Genomic DNA, 27,414 nt, shown 5'->3' on the forward strand with positions numbered 1-27,414 from the left:
ATATAACTTCAAAACTACGCCGGCTCCATCCCTACACCTCGGACCCGAGAAGATTTAATTCCCTCCTAAATTGTAGTCATTTGAAATATGCCAATATGGGACCGGCAACAAACTCGGCGGGACACATCTTTTCAAAACATATTATACTCATATTGAGATACCCTCCTACAATTTAGGAGGGAATTAAATATTCTCGGGTTCGAGGTGTAGGGTTGGAGCCGGCGTAGTTTTCCTAGACTTATATTGACCGGGATATAGACCGGGATCAATATAAGTCTAGTGAAACTAACCGTGAATCATTCAAAACTCGGCGTTGTTTTTATCGCGTATATATATAAATTTCGAAAAATTGTATACATGTTTATGATACTGATTATGTATTAACAGTATAAGTGTCTTGGCATAAGTCGCTGTAAACTTATACTTGTGTTTGTTTGAATAAAGAATAATATATCTTTACTTGAAAATAGTTGTGTTTTATAACTAGCCTTATGAACCGATTTTGCATGTATAACCAGCCTTAAAGTTTATAGTCTATGATGGTTCATTGTTTTTAGTATGTGGGTATTTTTGCACTTTGTAGTTTTTCCTCAGTCACCCGTTGACCACGAACGCGTTAAGGGTTCGAAACGTCGGGATGTATTATAAATTCAATATACCGAATATACGCAATATAATCCGTTTTCATAGTTTAATTATATTTGTAACACGTTTTAGAGTTGATAATAAGTACTTTGCTATTAAGTTTTAAGCGAGTTTTGAACTTATTAATATAACTTTTTATCATACCTCCCAAACCAAACAACTTAATATTACTTGCTAAGTAAGGAAACTAATGTATTTTTTCTATGTCCATGGTGATTGTGAATGATTATACTGAGGTTGTGAAATATATAGTTAGTGCCATTTAGTTATGGTTCGTAGAAATAAGCATAATAAAAATTAACAAATTTCTTAAACATAATTGGTATTGTTACCATAACTCTACCGCACATATTTTTGGTATAAACTAATTAAAATCAGAGCACTTTCAGATTCGGCTTAGCTACGATCATAACGTTGGTTATAAAAATATTTCAAAAATATATTGATTAATTGATAACACTTTTATTTTATTTTCCATACAACTCTCTTTAACCTGTCTAATGCCACTCTCACCTGTACCTTCAAATCTTTAACAGGCTATAACTTTTACATTTGTATGATTTTTTCGTGGCCTTTAGTAAAAATGCTAAAAGTGATACTTTAATAATATTTTTCCATCCTTAAAACGTGAAAAAAGTATAAATAAAAAAAAAGGTTTCACTTTAACCTGTCGATGCCACTATTTTGAGAATCACTCTTATATCCTCCTAGACCTTGCCCGTGTACATATCTAATTTGACTACTGATCACTCCCATCTATTTATTTTGCGGAGCAAAACGTATTGGCTTTGTGTAAATAACTGTTATTTGTTTGCTACAGATGCGAATGGCCAGATTTGAGTGTAATTGAGCCATTTAGCTCTATAATACGACCGGGTATTTCCCCATAAACTTTACTTTGACCTATATACCTAATGCCCCAAGTTTTATCCATAAATCTGCCGTGAACCCATAAATTTACTTTATTCGCGAGTGAATCGAGCTTCACATCATTTGTAGCCGTTTTTCGGTGGAATCTGAATGAGATGATGATTAAGCGTTCAAATCTGAATCCTATTCCTAAATCAGTAAGACGATTTTGCACCGACTAATTTTTACTAAAACGCGAACTAAGCTGAGCAAATTTAGGTCTTATGTTGAAGTTTTTAAGGCTAAATTCGCTATAGCAGACGGTAGGTAACTACAACCGTAACGCTACTTGAATAGCAAGTACTAGAGTTCAAGATTGAATTAAAATATGATTATGTAGTTAGGAATTCACTTCTACATATGGGAATATTACTGCATTCACAGGTATGTTTGTACTTTATTTTGGCAAGAAAATAAAGAGAAAATTATTAATGACGCAACTTAGCGTAAATAGGCGACATATAAATTCTGTATTTATATGGAGGCTTAGACTGCCTTTCCACCGAGCAGAGATGAGAGGAGACGTGCGGAAATCAACCAAAAGCATTGGTTGTAATCCAGAGGAGCGGAGATGAGACGTGTTTTTTTATTGTAATAACAGGTTATGGAAGCAGTTTTATTATGAATAAATTATGGAAAAATGTTAAAACTGTTAAAAGTGACATTTCTGGTTGAAGAGATGTCAACATCTAAAATAATTACCGTTTTGGAAAAGTCTACTTATAAATCCGAAAAAAAAGCACACACCAAAATTCAATTAATTTGTATATTTAACTTACGTATATTTCACAAGAGTTGAGAATTAGGATTAATTAGAGTGTTATACTTAACTCAGGATATTAATGACACGCTTGATTTCATTTCCATTAAAACTTTGCTCCAAAATATCTTGTCACGTTGCCAAATGGAAATTAAACTGAACATTTACACACATTATCAAGGTTAGCTGGAAGAGATCCCTTAAGGGGATAGGTTCGCCTTTGTACACATTTACTGTATTCTATCTGTGTTATGTACTTGTTTTGTGCAATAAAGTGTTTACTACTACTACAATTTATGTAACTTTACTTATACCGGGTGTGGCCTATAACACGAGCATATAAATTAAACTGTAGGCTATACTCCTCAAACCAACCAACATTTATTTTGTTCAGCGTCTTCTAAAAAATATGAAGTCTTCCTATTTTTTATACAAATTAAATATTACCTTCAATGTACGCTGTCATCCAGTGCTGGCCGAACGTTAATTGCAATTAACCATTAACCAGTACAAATTGAACTGTAAACCGTAACGGACGGTTACAGTTTGCGGTTCAATTTGTACTGGTTACTGGTTAATTGCATTAACGTTTCGGCCAACACTGCTGTCATCAGTGTAATTGACGTTGCTTGTCACGCTTTAAACATAACAAAATTCGCAATACATTGCGTCTTAGAATAAACATTTAAGTGGTCTAAAAATCAAACAAACTAAAAGTTATTTTTAAAACTTGCTGAGTGAATGTTGGTTAGTTTGAGGAGTGCAGCCTACAGTTTTTGCTCGTGTTACAGGCCATACGCCAGCATACATTGCCCTTCCGTCTCCAAAAATAGTGTGTTTGTTTGTAGCAAACTGACAGTCAAAGTAATCACGCTCTAAAAGACTACTTACTTACTGCTGTGGCGCGACGACCCGAAGTGGATCTTGGCCTCCAACACCAAAGACCGCCATGCTACTCTATCCAAAGACGTTTCTGTCCAGTCGACGGCGCCGAGTTCGCTGAGGTCTTTCTGCACTTCGTCTCTCCAGCGGTACCTATAGGGCGTCCAGACGGTCTTCGGCCACTTGGTACTTCAGAGTACGCCCTCCAGACTGCGCGATCTTCCCCCATCCGGTCTAAAAGACTAGACTAGACTATGATAAATTTATTAACTACTAATAAAAAATTTAGATAGAGCGTTCACTTTTCTAGTCTTCAATTTCCTGTTGATATATATGATGACCGCACTGTGTATATCTATCTATATTAGATAGGTATAGATACTGACAGACAATGCAACGCCTTAAGAGTCACACGGACCCACCACCAAAAAGCCGCTCCCATACAATTGAAGTTACTGTTAGAAGTATTAGAACAAATTAAATTATTTACAGAAAATACTTCAATTTGTTTTTATTTTAAGTACCAGTACCAGTAGTTTTTGTAGTTTCCAGCCTGGGGCACTGGAGGCCTTGGTCATTTTTTCTTAGTATATGACATTTATTTCAGTTTATAATTGAAGTTACGCTCTTATTTTAAAACGACAAGGTGTATTCGAGTAACTTCGGAAATTGGGTAATCGCGAGATCATATTGCGTTGTAATCAGTCTCTTTTCCTAGTGTTTCCTCTTTTCCAAATTACCGGAATACACCTTACTTAAATAACATGAAACTTAGCATTAACATTTAGGTAACATAATAATATTATGTCACCTAAAGTTAATGCCAAGTTTCATGTATTATCTATCTCTTATAAGTTGTTGTTGCTAAAAATTGTTATACAGAAAAAAATAGAGCGAGTAGAAGTTTAAATAAAAAGGCGATGATTATTATTCACAACGACGGGACTTAATCGCGTAAAATAAGTTTTAAATTTACCTCCGACGTTTCGAGGACGGCGTTGTCCCCGTGGTGTCGGAGTCTTCTCAACAACAACTTATTTTACGCGATTAAGTCCTGTCGTTGTGAATAATAATGAGTAAAAATCGTGAAAGTTTAAATCAAGGCGATGATTATTTTAGAATATCGTTTTAAAATGAGAGCGTAGTGTAACTTCGATTGTATGGCGGCGGCCGGCGGCTAGGTTCGTGTGACTCTTAAAACTAGAGTTTTACTATGAAAGTTACTTTTTTTCATTCTTCCCCAAGGGGAGTGAAAATTTATGAAAAAAGTTTGTAACGAGTTCTACGCGGATGGAGCCGCGAACTGAGGCTAGCAAAATGACTTGAACATTGCTGACTGGATAACAAAAATAGTTAACCAGGGTCTCTTGTCAATTCAAAACTGTTTAAGTCAATGTGAACCTTATTTCTTATACATAAATCCCAAAATGCAGACTTACAAAGCCAATAAACTGTTTCAACTAAGGGATAGAACCATTGACCTACATACTGTGATAAGCTTCGTTATCTCCAGGATTGCCCCCGGATGTGCTTACAGTGCAAACCGTCGTAAAACTAAATAGCTACGCACGGCTAGGAAGTGACCGCGAAAATTGACGCAGTGTCATGTTTTTAGAGTTCCGTACCCAAAGGGTACAAACGGGACCCTATTACTAAGACTCCGTCTGTTTGTCCGTCTGTCCATTTGTTCGTCTGTCCGTCTGTCCGTCACTCCGTCTGTCCGTCACTTCGTCTGTCTGTCTGTCCGTCTGCCCGTCTGTCTGTCACCAGGCTGTATCTCATGAACCGTGATAGCTGTTGAAATTTTCACAGATGATGTATTTCTGTTGCCGCTATGACAACAAATAAGTACTAAATAGTACGGAACCTTCGGTGGGCGTTTCCGACTCGCACTTGTCCGGTTTTTTCTGACTCACCACGCATAGCAACTAAAGGATTCCACAGATTTTAGATAATTGCTGACTATAAATATGTACCTATTGCAAATCGCATGCGATTATCGGTGACGTTTAGAGGCGTTAAGTGACATTTGAAAATCAGTTTCTTCTTGAAATTTATTTTACGAAAATACTATATACCTAACGGTGAGTTTTTGGATAAATATCACCTAAAGTTGTTATGCGTGGTGGGACAGTAACAGTAGTAGACAGTAACGCACATAACAGTTATGTGATGCGTACCTATTTACAATTCGTCACCTGAATTGACTTCGGGGTTCGTGTTTGCGTTATAAGACTGCGTGACTTTAGACACTGCTAATGCTAAGACATGAATATTGTAATAAAAACAAAAGGTAAATGCGTTATCGCGGTTATGCGGAATTCTATACTTTATTTTATCTCTCGCTAGTTTCCTGAAATATTGTATAATATAGATGTGACCACGAAAGCAATCATGTCCATTTCAGTTGGGTCGTAGTCAGTTTCCATAAAATTTAATTTCATCGTTATTTAAATCTAAGGAGAAGTCGTGAGCAATGAGAGAGTATCTGTCGCGTGCTCTTTAAACAGTAATTTCTATGAGGTGAAGTTTAAAGTTGAGTTTGACTTGTAGAGTTGTTTATATTAGATGTGGTTAACTTTGGACCTGGTTAACCGCGGGATCAATAGTCCTGTGTGATTATGATCTCGTTCAGAAGAGTTTTATTTGACTTTCGCTGACTCGGTTTAATTTTATATTGATTTGGTTAAAATTCGATAACAGCTGACTAAGTGTTACTAGGTGGTTTTAATATTTTATCTTCAAATAGTTGCTTTTCGTGACCCTTAACGCATTTACTGCCAGCGTCCCGCTAGGCGGGTCCTGTCGCTATTCGCTACGGTTTTTCCCGTGTTATCGATCGTCTTTTCCGGTGTTATTCCCGTAGCGCGTAACGCTCTGGCAGTGAATATTTTAAAAGACTGAAGATGTATGTACACCTTACACCTATTTCACCGCCTTTTTCACCTGGCATTGACAATTATGTACATGTACATACAGATGAACACATCAATGGTTTCAATAGAAATGTTCTCGGCTTTTGCATGATTTAGTTCTTTGACGTATGTTTTTTTTTTCATAGCCTTATTAAAGTTATGTAGCATCCAAAATATTTATAAGCATGATGGTAATTAGGACGTAAATATCTTGCGGATACTTGTCACACATTTCATAAACACTGACGTACGTAAATAACGCGGATGTCATAATTTTCCCAGTGTTATCTCGGCATTTTACCTTGGCTCGCTTAGAGTGCCTGAAGTCCGGTCGTCAACCCGATCCCAAGATTTGGCACAGGCACAATTTTTTACGAAAGCGACTGCCGTTTGAGCTTTCAACACAGAGGAAAAACTAGGCTTTACTGGGATAAGTCCGGTTTACTCATGGTGTTTTTCTTTACCAAGAAGTGACTTGTGACCTTAAAAGGATGTTTCGTATATGAGTCCCAAACTCATTGGTTTGGGATTTGGGACTCATATACCTTGTTTTAAACCTGCCCCCCGGTTCGAAAGTCACATGCTTTTTACCGCTAGGCTACCACCGCTCTTAAATAATGCGGATACCTGTAGTGATCCAATCACACTATTCATGATCACATACAGTAGTACGAGTATCACTAGTCTTGGGACACTCATTGGATGGGAACCCGGTAAAAGATCTGCGTTTATTCATACATTTTTTGGCTTCAGATTTGCGCGACCAACAGTCGTATCTACGTGTATTGTCATAGGGCTTTTTATTTTAGCTCTATACAGGACAGGAGTTGGTTTCCATTACTTTTTGCAAGCCATTCAGGGCTGATCAGGGCTTAAAATCGCTTTCTGAGTTTGCAACTAAACTTTTAGAATTAGAATGCATAATTATCAAAACTCACTAATACAAGTTCATCCATCACTTCGGCAAACTCTCGGTTAGCAAGCAATCGGAATTCATCGCTTGCTCAGACTTACGTAGAACATTAACATGAATTAGCATTTCTAGTGGACTTGACTGTCTGTAGGTCGATGTTTTACAAAGTTTTATAGGTTTTACTAGTATTCATTTGCATTTACTTGCATTTCTCCATCAGAATCGCTAATTTCGCTGTTAGGGTTGGTGAGTTACAATTTGGATAAGTACTAGTTGTGAAATTTTAAAACAGATGACTGTTCTATGAAAAAAACGAAAATAACATGCGGGCAGGAAAAATTACTAAAGATCTTAGGTATTGTATTTATAAAGTAAGGACTCTAAGCACCCGCTCGCACCGACCGCCGGCATCATAGGCGAGACAGCAATATAATTATGCGCGTTCGATAGAGATATGAACAGGCGGGTCAATGTCCTTACTTCAATATACGTATGTCTTATGTGACTTGCTAATGTAAATATTGTTTCATTGCAGGTTGATGGTGTGTCTCTCCACGGAGTGTCCAACCATAGGGCAGTGGCGTTGCTGCGAGATGCCAAAGGGTCGGTGGTGCGATTGAAAGCTTTAAGGTGCATTTTAACGTTCTACATTTGTTATTCTTCATCAACAATAAATGACATCTAACGTTGCACAAATACATTACTCATATCATTCATATTTACATATGGCCCATTTTATTTAAAGTTGTATTACCGTTTTTTTAGATTTGGGGATTTTTATGTTATACCTATCCCAAAACACTTCGAAGCCCAACTGCAATCTGAACTTCAATTTTCACCTTTCTTTTCAGGTATCTCCGCGGTGCGGGGTTTGAAAAGCTGCAGAAAGCCCTAGCGGCCCAGGACGGAAGGAGGTCACCTCTCGCTCCTCCCAGCCCGTCTGTCACCTCCCTTGCCAAGTATAGTTTTAGTGTGGTGAGTAGGTATTTTATTGATAATGTTGAGATACCTACCAAATAATACCAGCTACCTCTAGCCAGTCCGGTCTTTTAACAAACTGTCACTTCAGAATTCTACTCAGTATTTTCTTTTTTCACACTACTGATCGACGTGGAAAACAACAAGCTCGTCCTGTAATGATGATTATCCGATTAAAGCAAAGCACAGTCATTATCAAATAGATAGTGACAGCCAAATATATCGAAACACACTTTAAAGTTAAGGATGTATACCGATATATTTGGACACATTGGTCGTATTTGATGCTAAATGCATCATTTTACGGTAGTCTAAAAACAGCAAAGAATTTAAAATGTTATGGTTTGGTACCCACGATTTTCTTTTTTGCAGTACGACGAATCAACAGTGATAGAAACCGAGCTAGACTCGGAAGCCCCAGGCCACCCGCCTTCACCCCAATCGCCGTCGGATGATGCCGAGATCGTAATCGGACGAGACGATGAGACCGCCGAGCGGGAGGCGCGTCGGATACAGGACAAGTGGCGGGACATACTGCAGAACGAGCAGGACTGGCCGGGGCGGCAGCACGAGTATGATATTATTGTAAGTTCTGCCATTTGTTTTTAACTGGGACGGAGATTGTGATCGAACGATACGACGAGACTCACCGAGCGGGATGCGCGTTGCGCGTTGGATACAGGACAAGTGGCGGGCTTACTGCAGAATGAACAAGACTAGCCGGGGCGGCAGTACGAGTACGATAATATATCATTGTAAGTTGTATCTATTCTGTTCTTAACTGTGGGATTAGTCCACTCCCACATTGATGGTTTATAGTGTACATCGTAGGGATATAGTTACCTACTTAGGTGCACAGGGCGAAACAATTGGGCAAACAGTCCGGAGCACCAATATGACCAAAAACCATCTGTGTGATGGTCGCTTGAAACAAGTATATTAGAAGCGGGTACTGGGCTCCGGGGGATTTTTCCGAAAGAGTAGTATAAATTGTTCAATGTATTCTACATTTTCATTTCAGGTTGGAACAATAATCAAAGAGAAGGATAGCGGGTTGGGCATCTCACTCGAGGGCACCGTCAGAGTGGTGGGGGGCAAGGAGGTGCAAGCGAGACACTACATCAGGGCTATTGCCCCGAATGGTCCTGTGGCGAGATTGGGGTTGTATAAAGTTGGAGACGAGTTGTTGGAGGTAAATCTTTTATTGTTGTTGTCAGAAGTCCCCAGTATGATGGTTATGGTTATAGGCTCTGCATTTGGGTAGCTTGGATAGGTAGGAGGTAGAGTCAATTCCCTTGTTAATGTTTAATGCCAGCACAGCTAACTTCGTAGAAAAGCGCATGATCTTCCATGCGCGTGGTGTCTCCACAAGCTTCCCAAATTTATCACCGTGAGTCGAGAATTTGAGCTCGTTTTCTAGCTGGGCATTAAATTACAAGAAGTTATTTCGGACCTAGAAGTTACAGTTACACTTATTCTGGTCCACGTCCAAAAGAGAGGTATGGGCACTGTGAATGACATCTCGCTTTGTGTGGTAGGGCACAGGACAGAGATGTCATTCCAGATCTAGAGCAGAGCCCAACTGGGGAGGTACCTCCACCTTACAGAAAACCACAGCCAAATAACACTAGACCTTACTAATAGTGTTGTGTTCCTGCCGGTGAGTAAGGTTGCCAGAGCTCGAGGGAGAGGAGTGTTAGGGTCGGCAACACGCATGCAACTCCTCTGGAGTTGCAGGCGTACATAGGCTACGGAGACTGCTTAACATCAGGCGGGCCGTATGCTTGTTTGCCACCGACGTAGTATAAAAAAAAGGAATTTTATGCTGATTTATTTATCCGATAAGCGTGATAAGCTCTCTTAAGAAGATAAGTGATTAAACCGCCAAAAATCTGATAAAACAACAGGAAACCGTCTGATAAAGTCACGTTGGTGTGAAGTTACTAAATATTTAGAGGCTAGTTCCTTTGTAGACAGATTTCCACAGATGGTTTCTTAATTATTAATCATTCATACTTAAGCTAATCTTTAATTTTCAGGTGAACGAGTGGCGGGTACTAGGCGCGCATCACGTTGAGGTGGTGACGCGATTACGGGCGGTGACATCGCCGGTTGTGCTGGTGTGTGTGAGGAAGCGGGATGTCGAGAATAAAGGGAAGACTGAGGGCAGTTTTGCCAGAGTAAGTAAATTAGCCTTTCGAAGCTCACTGGCACCTTAAGAATATCTTTAAAAATAATTCTAAACAAGCCTTCTATACATTATTTTGCCAAATTGTAAAGTAGCCACTAAATTTAAAATCCGGTTTTCTAAACGCCAGAATATGAGTCGCTTAACTTCAAACTCGGGTAAATCCAACTGTCAGATTTTCGATTTTGGTATTAAGAAAAGGTAATAGGGTAGATATTTAATACGTAATTATGTGACATATCTACGTATTATATTTTATTTATTTCGACTTTACTAAGTGATACCTACATAAGTATGCCAATATGTAAAGATCATTACGCTAATTTTTCGGTTTAACTCGCGTATTTTTATACACTCGTGCGGTATGTACAGGAGATGTAAAGACTTCCTACTAAAATTAGCTATTATATCCAACAAATCTTGTCCATATTTTTATTTGTTACAAAATAGGTGCTAAACTAAAATGCATACTTATTGTTTCAGAGCAAGACTATCGGCGGCAGTCTTCAAGATCTGCTGACGCCTCCGCAGCGACTCATCAAAGCAAAGTCGGAGAGTTCGGTAGCCTCCTTATGTAGCACCAACACCGTCATGTCTACGGGGCACGATCATGACGGTAAGGACAGTGAACACGGTGAAATGAATATATTTTAAGTATAAAGAATTTCACTGGCATATCAGCTGCAGAATAGGGGTCCCTCCATACTCGCTACAATCAGTCCCTTTTGTTACCCTCATCTAGCATATATATTCTTGTAACCTTTGTTAAATCGATAGTTTGTTTTGTAAGGACAGTGAACACGGTGAAATGAATATATTTTAAGTATAAAGAATTTCACTGGCATATCAGCTGCAGAATAGGGGTCCCTCCATACTCGCTACAATCAGTCCCTTTTGTTACCCTCATCTAGCATATATATTCTTGTAACCTTTGTTAAATCGATAGTTTGTTTTATTTGGTCACCATTATAGGGTTATGAACAAGCAGTGTAAACTGTAAACGCAATAATACCCCATGGCCCTCTCGTGAATTTGAGATCGATTAAAATAAATGTTGGGGCCGTATGCACTCGAATCGGTGGGCCAAACACGGTGGGCTACCGAATTTATACCGCACACTAGCTGGGGCAGAGGCAGACCAAAAAAGAGATGGTGGGATGACCTCGACGCGTTTTGCAGCTTTATGGCCGTGATGAGTGGTGAAAAAAAGGGGAGGCCTTTGTTCAGTAGTGGGAAACAAGATAGGCTATTAAAAAAGAAAAAAATATGTTCACCTTATTTCTGAATCTGTCTTGTAAAAACTAGGAGGAGTATGGCCTGTCCATTTCAAGATTTAACTGTAAGCGCTTCTCTCATTCCAGAGTTCTGTACGGAGGAACTCGACCGCAACCGTTCACGTTCACTTGAGCCGCTGAGTGGACTAGCGATGTGGAGCGATCGCGTGGAGTACATCCAACTGCAGAAGGAAGAACGAGGGCTTGGATTTTCCATACTTGACTATTTGGTAAGTGCTGGTGTTGGACTATAACGCGTGGAGTACATCCAATTACAGAAGGAAGAACGGGGGCTTGGATTCTCCATACATGACTATTTGGTAAGTGCTGGTGTTGTCACAAACCGCTTGCGTCGTTAGAGCGATTAAGTGGTCTAGGGATGTGAAGAGACAGCGTGGAATACATCAACTTCAGAAAGAAGAACGGGGGATTGGCTTCTCCATACTGAACTATTTGTTAAGTTCTATTTGAGATCGTCCTTTGTTTTTGGAATAGTCGAGTAATCAGGCGTAGGCAAGTATCCAGCTGCAGAAAGATGGTTTTTACCGCCCGTTATAACATATATATGTTATGCTAATGAAATGGAAAAGTATAGTTAACTCGTAAATGGACTCAAAAATGGGAAGGACGTGATTGTGAACCTTTTTGGGGCTCAATGATTGAGGTTATAAAATAAGTGCAAAAGAGGGTCAAAGTTTACGTCCAGTATTTTTGACGTTATCGAAATAAGGGCTAAATGAGCAGAAAGCCGGCCATCATCTCACACTCGAACGTTTATAAAAAAGGTTCTAGATAAGTAACAAAATATAAAGATATTAGTTTGAAATGGTCCTTTGACTCTTGTGTTGATATTTATTGTTGTGCCCCAGGACCCGTCGGAGCCCGGCAGCTCGGTGATCGTAGTGCGGTCGGTGGTGGCGGGCGGCGCGGCGGCGGCGGACGGGCGGCTGGCGCCGGGCGACCGCCTCGTGTCCGTCAACGCGCAGGACGTCGCGCGCGCCCCGCTCGCGCACGCCGTGCAGGCCATCAAGGGCGCGCCCAAGGGTACGTCACCACACCACCAGCTGGGCAGGAGTGGCAAGACAGTATCTCTCCGCGAGATAGACCACCCGTCTATCGTTAATTAATCCGGTTAGAAAAAGACGGGTAGTCTATATCGCGGGCAAGATACTATCGCGGGCGAGATACTATCGCGCCCCTCCTGTGATAAGCCTACAGACGATAGGTGTGGCAGGCCTGGATGGACATGGCCCTTACCGAACGTGGCGACAACAACTCTGTTGTATAATAACGCGACCTCATCGAGTTTGTAGGTATCTGTTAGAATAATCTTGATCTACTTAGTTAACCATCATCTAAAGAAAAGTACAGCCGGTGATAAAAGCTTAAATACTTATCGAAAACATTTGTTTGAAACTAACGTTTAGTACTTACCTATAATTGTCAGCTGAGCTTTTGCCGCTCACCCGACAAGTTAAATTGGCAGCAGAAAAAAATTAAATAGTGTTAAAAAAAGGTTCGAATTTGTTTTTTTTTTTTGAGAAAAAAACAATACAAATGAAACTGTTATTATTTTTTAAATTTCTATATAGTTAATTTGTAGGTACTTATTATTAAGATTGTGAAAATGTAGACATTATCATTAAACACCCTGTCACAATTACTGCAGTCGACTTATCAGTTATCAGACATACCTACTATTTATAAATACTTACAGGTAATTATTTTCTTTATCAGAGATTTAAGTATCTTTGTTCAAAATATTTACTCTTTCATATTGTCAAATAAACGATGAAGCCTAAATTCTGTAACTTGATAATATAAGTCCTGAATGTCTGAAATGGTGTGTGTTTTATTCAATATACCCATTTTTTTATAATAATCTATATTTGCTAATTATTATTTTCACCGAAAACATGTGTAAATACAACAACTACTTAAAACCAGTTTTTGTGACAACAAGTGAAACACGTGAATTTGCTCTAAATTAACGGCCTACCTATTGACAACACCTTCCGAATTTTAGTATATATACTTAGCAACTTTATTATCAAAACTCGACGTCAGACATTTCAATTACTTTCAATTACAATTACAACAAGTAAATAGATATTTAAGTGGCTCAGATAACTGTTTATATATAACATTGTTACTAAACGTGGTTTCGTAGCTCCTCAAATAAGGAAATAATGTTTATAATGTTAATTCAATGTCGGAATGACGTCTATGTTAGTTTGTACGTATCCTTGTTCCTTCATAGACGTGTTTAAAGTTATAAAACAGTTTTTGTGTTACTGTGTATATAATTAGGAAAGATCTGAATTAGTAAAAAGAGGTCGTTTTAAAATAATTCTTTAGTTCTTAATTTTGTTAAAACCAACTTAATAATTAATAATAATTATGAAATTACATCGTGGTAGACCCGTTCATATAACTAAATATGTGTACAAAACGAGAGTTTAAAGTGTTAAGAGTTTTGAATGATTCACGGTTAGTTTCATTAGACATATTGACCGGGATATAGACCGCGATTACCTTTTGCATTGATTTTGTATTGTTTATAAGTCTAGTTTAAAGTGTTATATACATAATTGTAAAATTGTGTATGAAACGAGAGTTTAAAGTGTTATATAATTGTATTTGTTTTAGGTATCGTGACCATCGGCGTGGCGAAACCTCTGCCCTGCCACACAGTGGTTGGGGGTCAGAAAGCGAACGGACACAGTATGCAAGGCAGCCAGGTTAGCACCATTTCCCTATCTTCGTTGAGTCAGTCAGTTAACTCATCATTCTTAAACCTTAACGCAACGAGATAAGGCTCACTAATAATCGGTTAATTGTTATTGTTATACTTCGTTTTTTTAGCATTAGAAAAAGGGTAAACAATCTTGACGTGTCTTATTGAAAAACACTTAAAAAATAAGTCACACCAATTATGTAGGTAACAGTTTTATAGCATATATGATCATTTACATTTTTTTGGTTTAATAAGTTATAGTTACAATTCTTATAAAGCGTTTTTCAATAAAAATATACATCAAGATTATTTACGCTTTCTAATGCTTTAAAAACGAAGTAACTTTAACTTTTTTAATTTTAAAAGATACTGGAAGTGCTCTTGCAAGCTTTTGGTACTAGTTTTGGGTACTGTTTTAACTTTAAGTTTAAGATTTTTTCCGGAATAAACTACGTTCTAAAATACTTCATTTAATTAATACGCTCATTCTTTTTAGTCATAACAGTTATCAAGACCTGAATTAATTGAATAACAAAATAAATAAATCAGTAAAATCTATAAAACAACTTGTTTTAACTTGTTTTAATTAAAAAAAACACTTATTTATTATTACTTAACTTGATTTCATTTACTCGTTTGCAAAATAATAATATCGTTTAGGAATCTTAATAACTCCGCGCATGTCATAAATATATTGTTTTTAATTTAAGGTTTAATTTAATTTTTTCTTTATTGAAAAAAAAAAACAGATACAGATCAATAAGATTTACAGGCAAAATTATAAAAGTACATATAGCCTACAGCCTAAGACAATTCCCACATTTATACAAAAGCTTGCAGAGGAACTTTATAAATAAGGATTAGGTACATTCAAATAAATATAATATATTTTAACGGTCAGATAGTTATGAATTTGTTTTGTTTGTTTGTGTGAAGTTTCGTTAGTGACTGTGATACTGATATTGTACACTGATGGGAAAGTAAAAAGTAAGTTATTTTACTTATTAAGCTTTTTCTTTATTAATGCTTAGAGCAGTATTAATTTACCTACTACAAATAAATAGCATGCGATTTTTATTATTATATATTATAACAAAAACTTGTACAGTAAAGGGAATATTACCGCTCTAAGATTAAAATAATAAGTTGTTGTTTTAGAAATTGTTTAAAATAGATTAATTAAAAGAATTCCCTTTAGTGTACAATATTTTTTTTCAAGTGCCTGACTTTCATATACATCATTTAAGTGTAGCAATATTTATAGCTACGGTCGTTAATCCATTTAAATTTACTTTGTTTCGTGCTTTATATATTTAACTTACTTAACACTTGTTAATTTTAATGTACATTTTATACTAGGCAATACTCGTATTGTTTGATTAATTTAAATAACATTTCTATCGCAATTTTTCCTTGGTATGTTTGCGTTTTGTAGTATGCTTGCAAAAAATACTAATGTTAAAACTTTTTTGACAGAAACTGGAATACTTTACGAAGATCCTACGCTTGATCATGTCGCTGCACCGCGACATAATGGAGCTACAGCTGCAAGCGCAACACGCCCCGCTATCCAACTTGCCCCCGTCTCCCCCTTTTCCGCCGCCCCCATTCCGCGTACCGCCCAAGATCAACGCCGAGATATCGATGAAATGACAGGAGGACAAACTAAAATACACTGTCACTGTTGAAATACCTGCCAGCTATGAGGAGTCTAAAATTTAGTCCTTGATCGGATTAAGCAGTCGGCTTATTGACATGTTAAGCACAGGGGAGAGCGGGGCTAAATGGTTCTAGGGTTAAATAATCCTGTATATGCCTACTTAAACATATGGTTATAAATTACGAACTATGTTTCAGACAGACAACGTTAGATTTGTTGTTAAAAATACTGAATACTTACATAGGAAATATGTAGATCCTGAGAAAACAAGGCTTAGCTGCTTGAGGGATTAATCTGCATTTTTGATAGGGAATATTATATAAAATGTGAAACATCCTAATATGTATGTGGATGATTTAGTTTTGTTAAATTTTAAGAAATTTTTAAGAAATAAATTCTTCTTTATAATCGTACACTTTTGAATTGTCCAATAGGACTACTAAGCCGGGTAATAAGCCGTGGTCTTGTTTTAGGTTATCTTCTTCTATACGTATAGTCCCAAAAGAAATTGTAGACAATTATTGAGGGCGCCACTTCCTACGTAACTGTCACGTTTTTGACGTAAGATGCTTAAACATGGCAATAATTTAGTATGTTTTTTTTAGTTCCATTTTATTTTATTTCTACTATATACCTATTTTATGTCGCACAATACATACGTATACGTACATACGTTTCTTACATGTACAATAATTTCATACGTACATAAATAACAATTATAATTAATGATATTTTTATCACATGATATCATTGAGATCTAGAATATATGAGCCAATGTGGAAATATGGTAAATAGTACCTACAATAATAAAACTGCTGCCAATTGTATTTGACGCAGAAAAAAACATATTGACCCTTTTTGAATATCATTTAGCTACAAACAGCTTTGATTTTAAATTATAATCTTTGGCCTAAAATTTGGTAACAAGCTTTGTATCCTACGTCAGATGATCTGGTGGGCACTGAAGGTGAAGAACGTGCCACAATTAGTCTACATTGACATTATCCGAGACCGCGATTCGGTTTCTTTAGTAAGGACCTCCGTTGGCGACACAAAACCCTTCTCGATCACAGTGGGTGTTCACCAAGGCTCCGCTCTGATGCTTGACGCCGTCAGGGCGGTAATACAAGACGACATCGCTTTGACAGACGAGGACAAACAGGTATTAGAGCGAAAGGTGAACCAGTGGAAGGGCTCGCTAGAAAATGGAGGTCTGAAGCTAAATGTCGCCAAAACCGAATACATGGCCTGCGGATGTACGCATTCCACTCCCATCAACCGTGAAAGTACCTGGGATCAGTACTGCATGAGTCCGGGACCATTGGTCACGACACCCGGGCCCAAATCAGAGCGGCTTGGTCTAAATGGCGGGAGGTCACAGTAGTCATCGGCGATCGCAGTTTACCGCTTAGACTCAAAGGGCTATGGTATAAGTGCATTATCCGTCCAGTCCTACTTTATGGCGCCGAGATGTGGCCGGTTCTTGGAAGGCACGTTCAGAAGCTTCTCGCTACAGAAATGAAGATGCTGCGGTGCATGTGCGGCGTTACGCGCGCTGACCGCATTCGTAACGAGTAGGTACATCCGTGGCAGCCTCGCAGTCCGTGATGTAGCGGAGAAGCTCCAAGAATGTCGCCACAGGTGGTTCGGCCATGTTTGTCGCAGGCCAGCTAACTACGTAGGAAACATATACCTTAACCTAGCCCTTGACGGCGTCTCCCGACCCCAGGGCAGACCAAAAAAGCCGTGACCAAAAATGTCGTGAAAGCCGATATGAACGTAAACTGGCTCACACGAGAGGACGCCCAGGATCGCGCAAAGTGGAGAAAGGCAAGTAGGAAAGCGGACCCTGGCAAAGGCCGGGATAACGCTAGGTAGAAGAAGAAGATAAGATGAGATACTTAATGGGCATCATTTATTTAGGCGATATAGACTTAGATATCATAGTTAGGACTATTAGAAGACTTAATTAAATATAGAAATATAATTATATTCATTATACAAAAGTATGCCCAAGTAAGGCTCATTTTAACGTAAATATCCCGCTGGTAACTTTTACGATTTAAAGGCTAGCCCCGAAATAAGGTTTGCAATTTACATACCAGGTGTAGAGCAACGAAACCTCAAAATTTATTGCAAATCTTTAATAATTAATAGGCATTATAATGATAATTGAATTTATTTAACCGGCCTTTTGCTGGCCTGCCACTCTGACCGCCTTCGATGACCAGCTGCCAGGTGCCCGAGTAAAGGAATAAAGTATTTATGTATTTAGAATAAGGTATACCTAAGTGTTGACACATACACATCTATACATTCTTCTTGTGGTCGTTACTGTACACATTACAGACAATGATTTTTTCTACGTTAAGATTGAAATTCTTGAATATAAGTAAGGTAAGGCTTCAGTAGATCTGTGTGTAGATTATTCCGTCAATTGAGATGTGATAGATTTTGTTGAGAATTTTGGAAATTTTTGAAGAGAGAGATTACGGTTCTTAATATAGATTGGAATTGAGGTGCGATGACGTCATAAGTTTATTTTATTATTCAATTTATTATAATAAAATAAACTATAAATTCTTCAATAAATTGCAAACGAAGAATCCGAATAAAATTGCTAAGACTACCCACCATAAATTATTAATAGGTACTAGATTTGTTTTTTTTTAGCTACTGTTTGCACGTGATGTGCCATACATAAATATTTTTTTTTGTAATTTTAGTGACGTCATTGTCAATAGAAAACATATAAGTATTCACTGACTAGTAAATTGGGAATGTTATTATATTATGACATATATATATGTATTAAAAAAAACATAATTTGATATCCATATGTGATGTGATATACATATGTGTATTTCCATTCCTTTAAATATTCAACCTAATTAAATATAACGTAGTTAAATTATTGTCGTTCGTGATAGGCGTGATAGCCTCGGCAAAATTAGAATATGTCAATTTGTTTGCTGATAGTACCTAACAAGTCGAAAGAAGATAACCACTAAGAAATTTTAATTTATTTATACAATACACTATATTATTACATTAATTTTTTTTTTGTAACGCTTTTTTTTCCTGGCTCCTATTTTTTATCAGATCATATTTAATGTTGTGTCGAAGATAACAATAACAAACTAGTCAATAAAACCTTGCCAGCAAACTAAATCTGCTAGAGAAAAACATTCTTTGGCCACGCTATACCGTCAGATATTTTTGTTTAAATGAAATGTGGCAATTATCCTAAGAACAAAATGAATTTGGTCAATGAGAAATTCCTTACAGGAAACGATTGGACATATCATAGTTGTAAGTTCTTTTGCAGTCAGCTAGAATGAGATTTGTTCAGAAATAAAGGTATTGTTTATATGTTTAATACTAGAAAATATCGCGTCGCGTCAGCTAAAGTCCCAAACTTGGCCAAATGAAGATTTGAAGTAGGTAGATAAGAAATTTCCGACTTTAGCTGACATTGCTAAAGTTGTAAATCTCTTAACTTCGTTTAAAAGAGTCTTATCTTGTTTCGTTGAAAATACTTAAGTCGACATGACTATTGTAACATGTATACTTAGGTATTAAGGAGCCAAAATAATACTAAATTGTTGATAGGTCCTTCGATTTACAGATCACCCTGTATATTTAGAGAATGACCCAAATAAACAGAAGTGCTACGATTGAACATTATTGGTTTCTTATGTATATATACTCATATTTACAACATCAAAAAGTTCGTAAATCTCTTTGAGCTTGACTTAGATTGCTATTTTTACAAAACAATAGCATTGTGTTCCGTTCATGTTCCGTTTGTTTGTGATTGCGGGACGTGAACGTGGATCAAAACGACTCGTGACGAAAATAGTACATTGTTTTACTGTTGCTCGATCACGCAAATGCGTTTCTAGTTGCACGAGAAATTGAATTTAATACATCTGCTAACGGTGACTTAGACATGTGATTGCAAAGCTGATTTCTGGGTTTGAAACCCGGTAAGACCATTTGTGTGCTTTTCACTAATATCTTCTGTCGTCAGTACCTAATACAAAAAAGCCTTAATCGAAATTACTGTCGGACTTAGTAAGTCTGATTTGTTTAAGATTATCTTGTAGCAGTTGTAACATAATATATAATATTTATTTTATCATCAATAACACTACATACCTAATATTTACTGTACTACGACGAGGAAGTGCAGTTTACCGACTTTTAGATACTTGGACAAAACATATGCTAGTATATAACTAAATATCATACTAACTGATTGCCAAAATGAAATTTTCTTCATTGACTTAGCTTAGGCGTTGCTATGTCAAAGGACTATAGGCTTTAAAGGAAACGAATTGTTGTGAACTGTAATAATAGATATATTGATGTTGCTTAACGAGCTCTGTGTTGATCGTTTATATATGCTTTATCATGTGTGTTGTCATAAACGTTGGAAAATCTTTGCTGTTTTATTTGTCACCCTTATTTTCACTTAAATTTCATAAACACAGTTTGTTACAGTCGCCATCAGATATATCGGAGCGTTCAAGGTGTTTATAAATGTCTGAACATAGCATCTATTATACAGACGTTAAACTGTATGTTGGGGCCCTCTTGAGCACCGCTCGAATATATCTAATGGCGATTGTACTTGAGTACCTACGGCATATTTATTTCGATAATTTAATACGATTAAAAAAATTGCGTAAATTTAAATAATATTCTTAAAATAATTTCACTTTCTACTAATTACTTTTTTCACAGGAATGCATAAACTCGCTGGCGTCAGACGACCACACCGGGATGGATTCCTTCCATGAATGCCTCCAGGAATACGGAGAAGGCCTAGAGGTCGTCCAAATATGCCTCGAGCCCGAGGACACATCTATCAAGGATGAGGAACTATCTGCCTTGTGTGATATCAGCTTTGATGATTGTATCAAACGAGATGATACTTTGAACGAAAACATTAAAAATGTACCAGACAAAGTTAACGGCGTAACTGACTTGAAAGCATCAAAATCTGACGACTCGTTGGATGAACCTGATGACGACATGACAATAAGAGAAGATGATGTTTTAATTACGCCACGAGAACTCCCCGACATCAGAACGAAATTTGTTGATGACAAACAATCGGAACGAACTTTGTCTAAACAACAAAGTAAAGATATATCGACATCAGATGAAATGGTTTTTGCAGTGACACCGACAGGCTTAGAAAGAATTAGTTTCGAAAAGTATTGGAAAGAATGTGACACAAAGACTACGTTAGAAAAAGTGAAAAGTGATGAAAGTTGGAAAGAGTGCTTAAATTCTCCAACAGAAGAAACTTCAAGTTTTTACGACGCTACCACAAGAATTTCCGTCCAAGAAGATGGGCAGTCCCTTCTGTTTATAGACCATGAAATTGATGGCTACGAAACGTGCATTGATGACGATTCTTCGTCCGTAAAATGTACAGAAAAGAATACCCATAAAATCAACGGCGATCGAGAGATCAAAGTGGAAGATAAACACGATAAAACAGATGCGAGAAACAAAGACAAAGACGTCGATGCCAAAAATATAGAGCAGAACGCTCCCAGTATCTTAGACGAAGTGTCGTACAATCCGTGCATTCAGGAGCATATAATAAAACAAATGAAATCCTTAAGAATCGAACCCATAAATATGAATATAAGTCATAAGAAGAAAAAGAAAAGTCCGACGAAACATAAACCGTCCAAAACTGTGCAGTGCGTCGAATACTACAACGATCAAGCCGAATGTTTAGAAGAAATAAGACAAAAGAGGATAAAAGAAGAGGAAACCATACATAAAGCTGAGCAGAAGAAGATTCTGGATTCGAATAGGGCTGTGATTGAAAAAAAGCTTCATTTGAAAATGCAAGAACCGAGTGAAGAATCGACAGACTTGGAAACAAGTTACGTTCCAGGGTGCCATAAGTGTTTTTTAGAGAACTATGCCTACGCTATCACGAAAGCGTATATAGCGGAGGCCCATGCTTGCAAGTTTTGTGAAGTGATTCGTGAGATACTGGAGGTTCCGAAGGATGGCCCGGATCGGAGAATGTCTGCGCCCGCCTTCGTGAGCCTGGATAGTCCAGGGTCGACGACGGAGGAGGAGGATCTGTTGATGGTGCCAATCGTGAAGGACCGGAGAAAGTCTGCTGGTCCTTTAAAATTTATTGTGCCTTCGAGGAGAACCAGGTATGTTGATCTAGGTTCTTTACAATCTTTACTGGAATTTTGCCAAATGTTTTGCTATGGACTTACATACATTGCTTATGTAGTACATTGTGCAACGAGTGGGGTAAGCGAGATTTTGTAAACGAGGTCTATAATTCCCGATAGCCGCAGCCTGGGGGAATAAAGACTCGAGTTTACAATATTCTTACCCCCGGAAATACACACAATGTTTTTCATCGCACTTGCGAAGAAAAAACTAAATTTTAAACGAAATAATCTTTTTCGCGCAAGTGTGATGAAAATTACTTTTCACAAACCCTGTTTTAAAAATAACATCAGACGAACGCAAACATTAAAGATTTCCTGAAACACGTGCCGACAAGCCTAATGCGATGAAGCCCTATTTTGAGGCCGGCTTTATAAGATCTCTTTACATCTATACAAGCAAATCTGAACCTAAACAATACCACCGTACAAGACTCAGTTTCCAATGACATGTTATCATTTATGACGTGTACATGGTCACGGGAATGCCATGGTATGTTATAGGTTATTTTGAATGAAATAGGGTCGAGATTTGAATAACCGGGTAGGGAAAGAGTTTTTTTTTGCGAACGTCAGACTTTTTCAATAACAATTGTACAAGTTCAAGTTGAAAAGGTTAGGACGAGACAAGAGGACGTGGCGAGTCATATCATGAGACCGGACAAATGGGACAAAATATTGAATTATGTATTTAGAAATTAAATGACAATACCCGATAAAAAAAACTAAACGACAAATTTCTGAAATATATATTTGTTTTAATGTTTTAATATAGTAAATTAACTAAGTGATAGCGAAAGGGCCACAGCGAATTAAACAATACAACTTGTTAAATTTACTAATTCAGACAAAGAGTATACGATGTGACCTAATTCCCATCATCTTCCTCGCGTTGTCCCGGCATTTTGCCACGGCTCATGGGAGCCTTGGGTCCGCTTGGCAGCTAATGCGACTGCCATTGCCTGTAAACTAGACCTCGTTGGGATTAGTCCGATTTCCTCACGATGTTTTCTTCACCGAAAAGCGACTGGTAAATATTAAATGATATTTCGTACATAAGTTCCGAAAAACTCATTGGTATTTTTTACGATCCGGGGTTTGAACCCGCGACCTTCGGATAGGCCGGGAAATAAACTTTGAATTGTTCGAGAACATCACATTATGTCCTACAGTATATTTGTGTTTGGAATATAATAGAACACTATTTTGTGAATGTATGTGTAATGTATTTGTTACTACAAAATTTACTATGATAGTAATCCTCTATCCTATATATTCTCTTTGATGCTAACATATATTTAACAAAATGTCTTTAATAATTAAAACAGCAATCATTCAACTTAAACAAAATGTTTTATCTTTAAAATATTCTTATTTATACTCGTACACAAACGTAAAGGTTTGTTAAAGTTATTAACAATATGCCGCAGTTTAAATATTTGTCAACATATTTTTGGACCGTCCTGTACTATTGGGTAGGTAGGGGTAGGGGGTGGGCTGTATGAGCCTGTACCGGTGCATGTTTACCACAGACGTGTTATAAAAAAGATGTCAGACTATTTGTAAAATCTATTTCGCAAATTTTTGGGATCGTGACGTGAACCGCGACAGTAATTTTCTTGTCTAGAATGGCCCTCGTAACATGTGTAGGTAATGATTAGGTAATCCATTCTATATTCTACGGGACGCCATGTATTTAACCTATATTACCTTTTCTTAATTATTACTGAAAATTAGCTATAGCTACATATATTTATTTGGTATAATTTTCTAAACTATACTAATCTTACTGGTATCCGAACGCGCCAGTTCCACTCATGTTGTTACTATAAGACTTACCAAAGGAATAACGGTATTATCCATGTTTAAGTAATGATGATAATTGTCAGTCCATACTAGTTACTGGTCTTCGCTAGATTGCAAGTTAATTTGGGTGAGTGGCGCCCACGCAATTGAGTAATTGAGTATGTCCCGATGGGACTATGTATTGAGTGTAGTGGCACGCAAAAACTGCCTGATTAATACGCATAACAACAATAGACCTGTCAAATAAAGTATTCTAAGTTATATTCTAATACGGATGTATTGCGCGACGGGCAGAAATATCTACGTTATCTGTGGTAAAGTTATATACATACAGACTTGCATGCATAATAACATTATTATTATTATCCAATTATGCAACGGGTCCCTACTATTCAATATACTCTATGTTCCCTACATCGAAAATTATTTTATCTACATATCATAAACCCTCTATGATGCCTTCATAAATTCGTAAATAATGGCCAACATTAAGATAAACTGTTTTGTTACAACAAATTTCTTCATTACAATATCAAAATCGATTCGGTAATGACATTCAAACTTCGAACATCTTTGAAAAAAAAGCAATTCGATTTGACATCTATTCTAATATCAGTCGAGATGACGTTTTATTCGAAATTAAATGTCAATTGCATACCTACAATTTTGACAAATCAATAATTATTTTATTGATGCAAGTACGAGCAAGATGCACGGGCCAATGCTTGAAAAATGTCATGACATGGACATTTGTAAGTATGAAATTATGAATGAGCCTCCTAGTTGACTACGGAACTATACGCAACCATTTTTCACTATGCACTTTAAAAACTCTTCCGCTTGAAAGTGGAGCAGGTCACTTCCATCCGTTTCCCATTAACTAATACGAAAGAGTATGGGGAAATTAAAAAGAAACAATCTCCAGCCCCGGCCGGCTAGGGGATTAGAGAAAACAGTCAACCACGGCTAGTGATGCTCCGCCATCGATACATTTCCGTCAGATATCCTTTGGAAACATAAAGAATAGGATAAGGATAGCACAAGATGATTTTTTTATGCAAAGATATACTTGTTATGCTTTGTTCGCTAATGTGGACGAAGACATGCTTTTAAAACATTACAAATTATGACTTCAAATACTTCCACAACATCAATTGCAAGTACCAAGCATGGAATCATGAAAAGTGAACAAGTTATTGGTGCTGTAAATTTCGGTATGTGTGCCATTGTGAGGCACACTGGTAACTAACCGTCATGACTGCATGTGCAGTCACAGATTTCAAATAAATCACCATTTAGGGTTAACTTTACATTAAACATTTCATAGCGTTAGTATTGCGTTGAAATTGGCTTGAAACCTAAATGGCTCAACAACTAAAGTACATGACCGTACATAAGTTTTGGGTCATGTAACCGAGACGTTTAACGTGCGATCAGGGGACCTGAAATATTATACGGATTATACCGTTTTGTGCCTTTTTCAATGATTCATTCTGTTTTGTCAACTACGTATATTTGCAGATTATTCGGGGGGAGTAAGGGAAAATAACGTGGGTCAAATTTTTCAGCGCAGTGCCGTAGGTACCTACAGCTCTGTTAATTACGTATATTTTTTTGCTCGTTCCATTGGCAATGAGTTAATTATTAAAACATTTTTCAAAGTAAATATACATAATAATATAAAACTACATCGCAAATTATCTACATTAAGCACAAAATGAAAACGTTTATTCAACAACAACGCGGCACTCGATATCAATAAAAACCACAACGCTCGCATCACTAAAAGAAAATTGCTAATACTCATAATTGAATTATGGTTAGCCGACCTCAATGTATCATTGTGGCCGCGGCCTCGCCAGACCCCGATTGTCGCTGTCGCTATCGGCTTTGTCGTTTGTCGCCGTTGTCGGTCGGATTGTGTTGTCGTTTGTGGAATGAAGGGTTTCGAAATTTGAATTGGGTGAGTGTTTGTTTTCTTTTGTTTTTGCGTCTATTGTTAGGTTAATTTCATTAGATTAATAGGATCAATTTTATTGTTGACTCTCCTTGTGTAGGTTTGTAACATTGTATTTCGTAGCAATAATCAAGTTAAAACTGACTGCGACGCCAATGACTTTATCCGTATCTTTAGATAGTTAAGGTTCAACTCTTGGGACTTACTCTTTGGATAGTTGAGGATTAACACTATTATTGATATAACCTAGTATCAATCTATTTTTTATTTATTAAGTTGACGACAACATGTACATATGACTCAATATCGTTTGTATAAGGCTACATCTTTGAATGTTTTTCGACATTTGTCGTTTTCAAAATCGTGTCGTGTTTTTGACCCACGTTTAAGGACGATATCTCGAACATTCGCACAGTCTCACGATAGAATAACTTTACTATCAAATGCATTCGCAAATCGACCGACGTCCCATTTATGTTCGAATGTTTGACAGCCCTGCACATCATCATGCATAGGGTAAGAAATTTGAACACGGTATTTTATTTATCTCAAAATAATATTTTACTTTCAGTGTTTTCAAGATATACTTTTCATTTTAGGCATCAGGCTGCGCGTTGTCTGTGGCTCGGTCATTGCTTTATAATACACTCAAGAGCAATAAACATGGGTTACATTATAGTATGTAATTTCCATAGTGTAGTTCCTAATATACACGTCACGGGCTTGTGTACTTTAATCTGAAGTCTGCTAGATAATTACGACACAATAATAAGTTGCTTACTTAACTGTGTCGTCGTATCAAAGCAGTAAAATTGGAAGCTCTTCCGCTGCAACGCCTCATTTTCCGCTTCGCCAAGCGAAATAACTTCTTGGTGCACTTGATTCCTATTTCTATAGAGACGTTAAACTATGGTAAATAAGGAGACAACATAAGGTTGCCTTTATTCATTAGCTTTAAATGTTCGCTTGTACTTAAGTAACACTTTACATCCGGGAAAAGTAGGCAGTGGGTAAAAAATAATCAATAGCTCTTATGCTCATACATACTGCCGTAAGAAAGTTTCAAAAATTGCGAAATTCCCAACTTGGAAAAAATTTCGCAACTCATACACACTCTGCCGTAGGTATACAAATATTTGTGATGAATCTCTTGGTAACAGTAGGTAGGTACCTACTTTAGTTTAAAAAACAAAACAAACGCAACACCATATTTTGCGAAAATGCGGCTTCGAACAACAAAAAATCTTCCAATACGGTTGGGATTCTGACACTCCTTGATGCTCTTTGCTAATAAACAGATTAAAAAGGGGCATAACAAACCCCTTTATCAAGGGTTTTTCATACCCATAGTTTGATAATTGTTCATTACAAATGCTAATAATTTCAGATGTTGGTAATAAAATGTAAGTGGGTATAAGTACATATATTATCTATAGGTATAATCAATAAGTGCCGTTGTTCCGTAGAAATGGGTAGCCACTAGCCAATGCAAATTGCACCAACGATTGTTGATAGAGTAGTTTTTGCTCCATTGTTCAGATAATGAAGTGAAGAAATGGATTTACACGG

The 27,414-nt window shown here is 37.2% G+C and overlaps 1 protein-coding gene across 3 annotated transcripts in view; it reads left to right on the forward strand.

Annotated features, from left to right (window-relative positions):
* LOC134753715 (uncharacterized) overlaps positions 1–27,414 on the forward strand; it is a 158,274-nt gene that overhangs the window by 29,891 nt on the left and 100,969 nt on the right. For all 3 annotated transcript variants that reach the window (XM_063689655.1, XM_063689658.1, XM_063689662.1), the window contains 10 exons: positions 7,560–7,654; positions 7,876–7,999; positions 8,375–8,587; positions 9,024–9,194; positions 10,042–10,182; positions 10,674–10,806; positions 11,552–11,694; positions 12,334–12,508; positions 14,114–14,205; positions 20,611–22,058. In XM_063689655.1, the coding sequence (XP_063545725.1) occupies positions 7,560–7,654; positions 7,876–7,999; positions 8,375–8,587; positions 9,024–9,194; positions 10,042–10,182; positions 10,674–10,806; positions 11,552–11,694; positions 12,334–12,508; positions 14,114–14,205; positions 20,611–22,058 (2,735 nt within the window). The remainder of the gene's footprint in view (positions 1–7,559; positions 7,655–7,875; positions 8,000–8,374; positions 8,588–9,023; positions 9,195–10,041; positions 10,183–10,673; positions 10,807–11,551; positions 11,695–12,333; positions 12,509–14,113; positions 14,206–20,610; positions 22,059–27,414) is intronic.

This window comes from Cydia strobilella, chromosome 2, assembly GCF_947568885.1.
Source record: "Cydia strobilella chromosome 2, ilCydStro3.1, whole genome shotgun sequence".
Taxonomy (NCBI): Eukaryota; Metazoa; Arthropoda; class Insecta; order Lepidoptera; family Tortricidae; genus Cydia; species Cydia strobilella.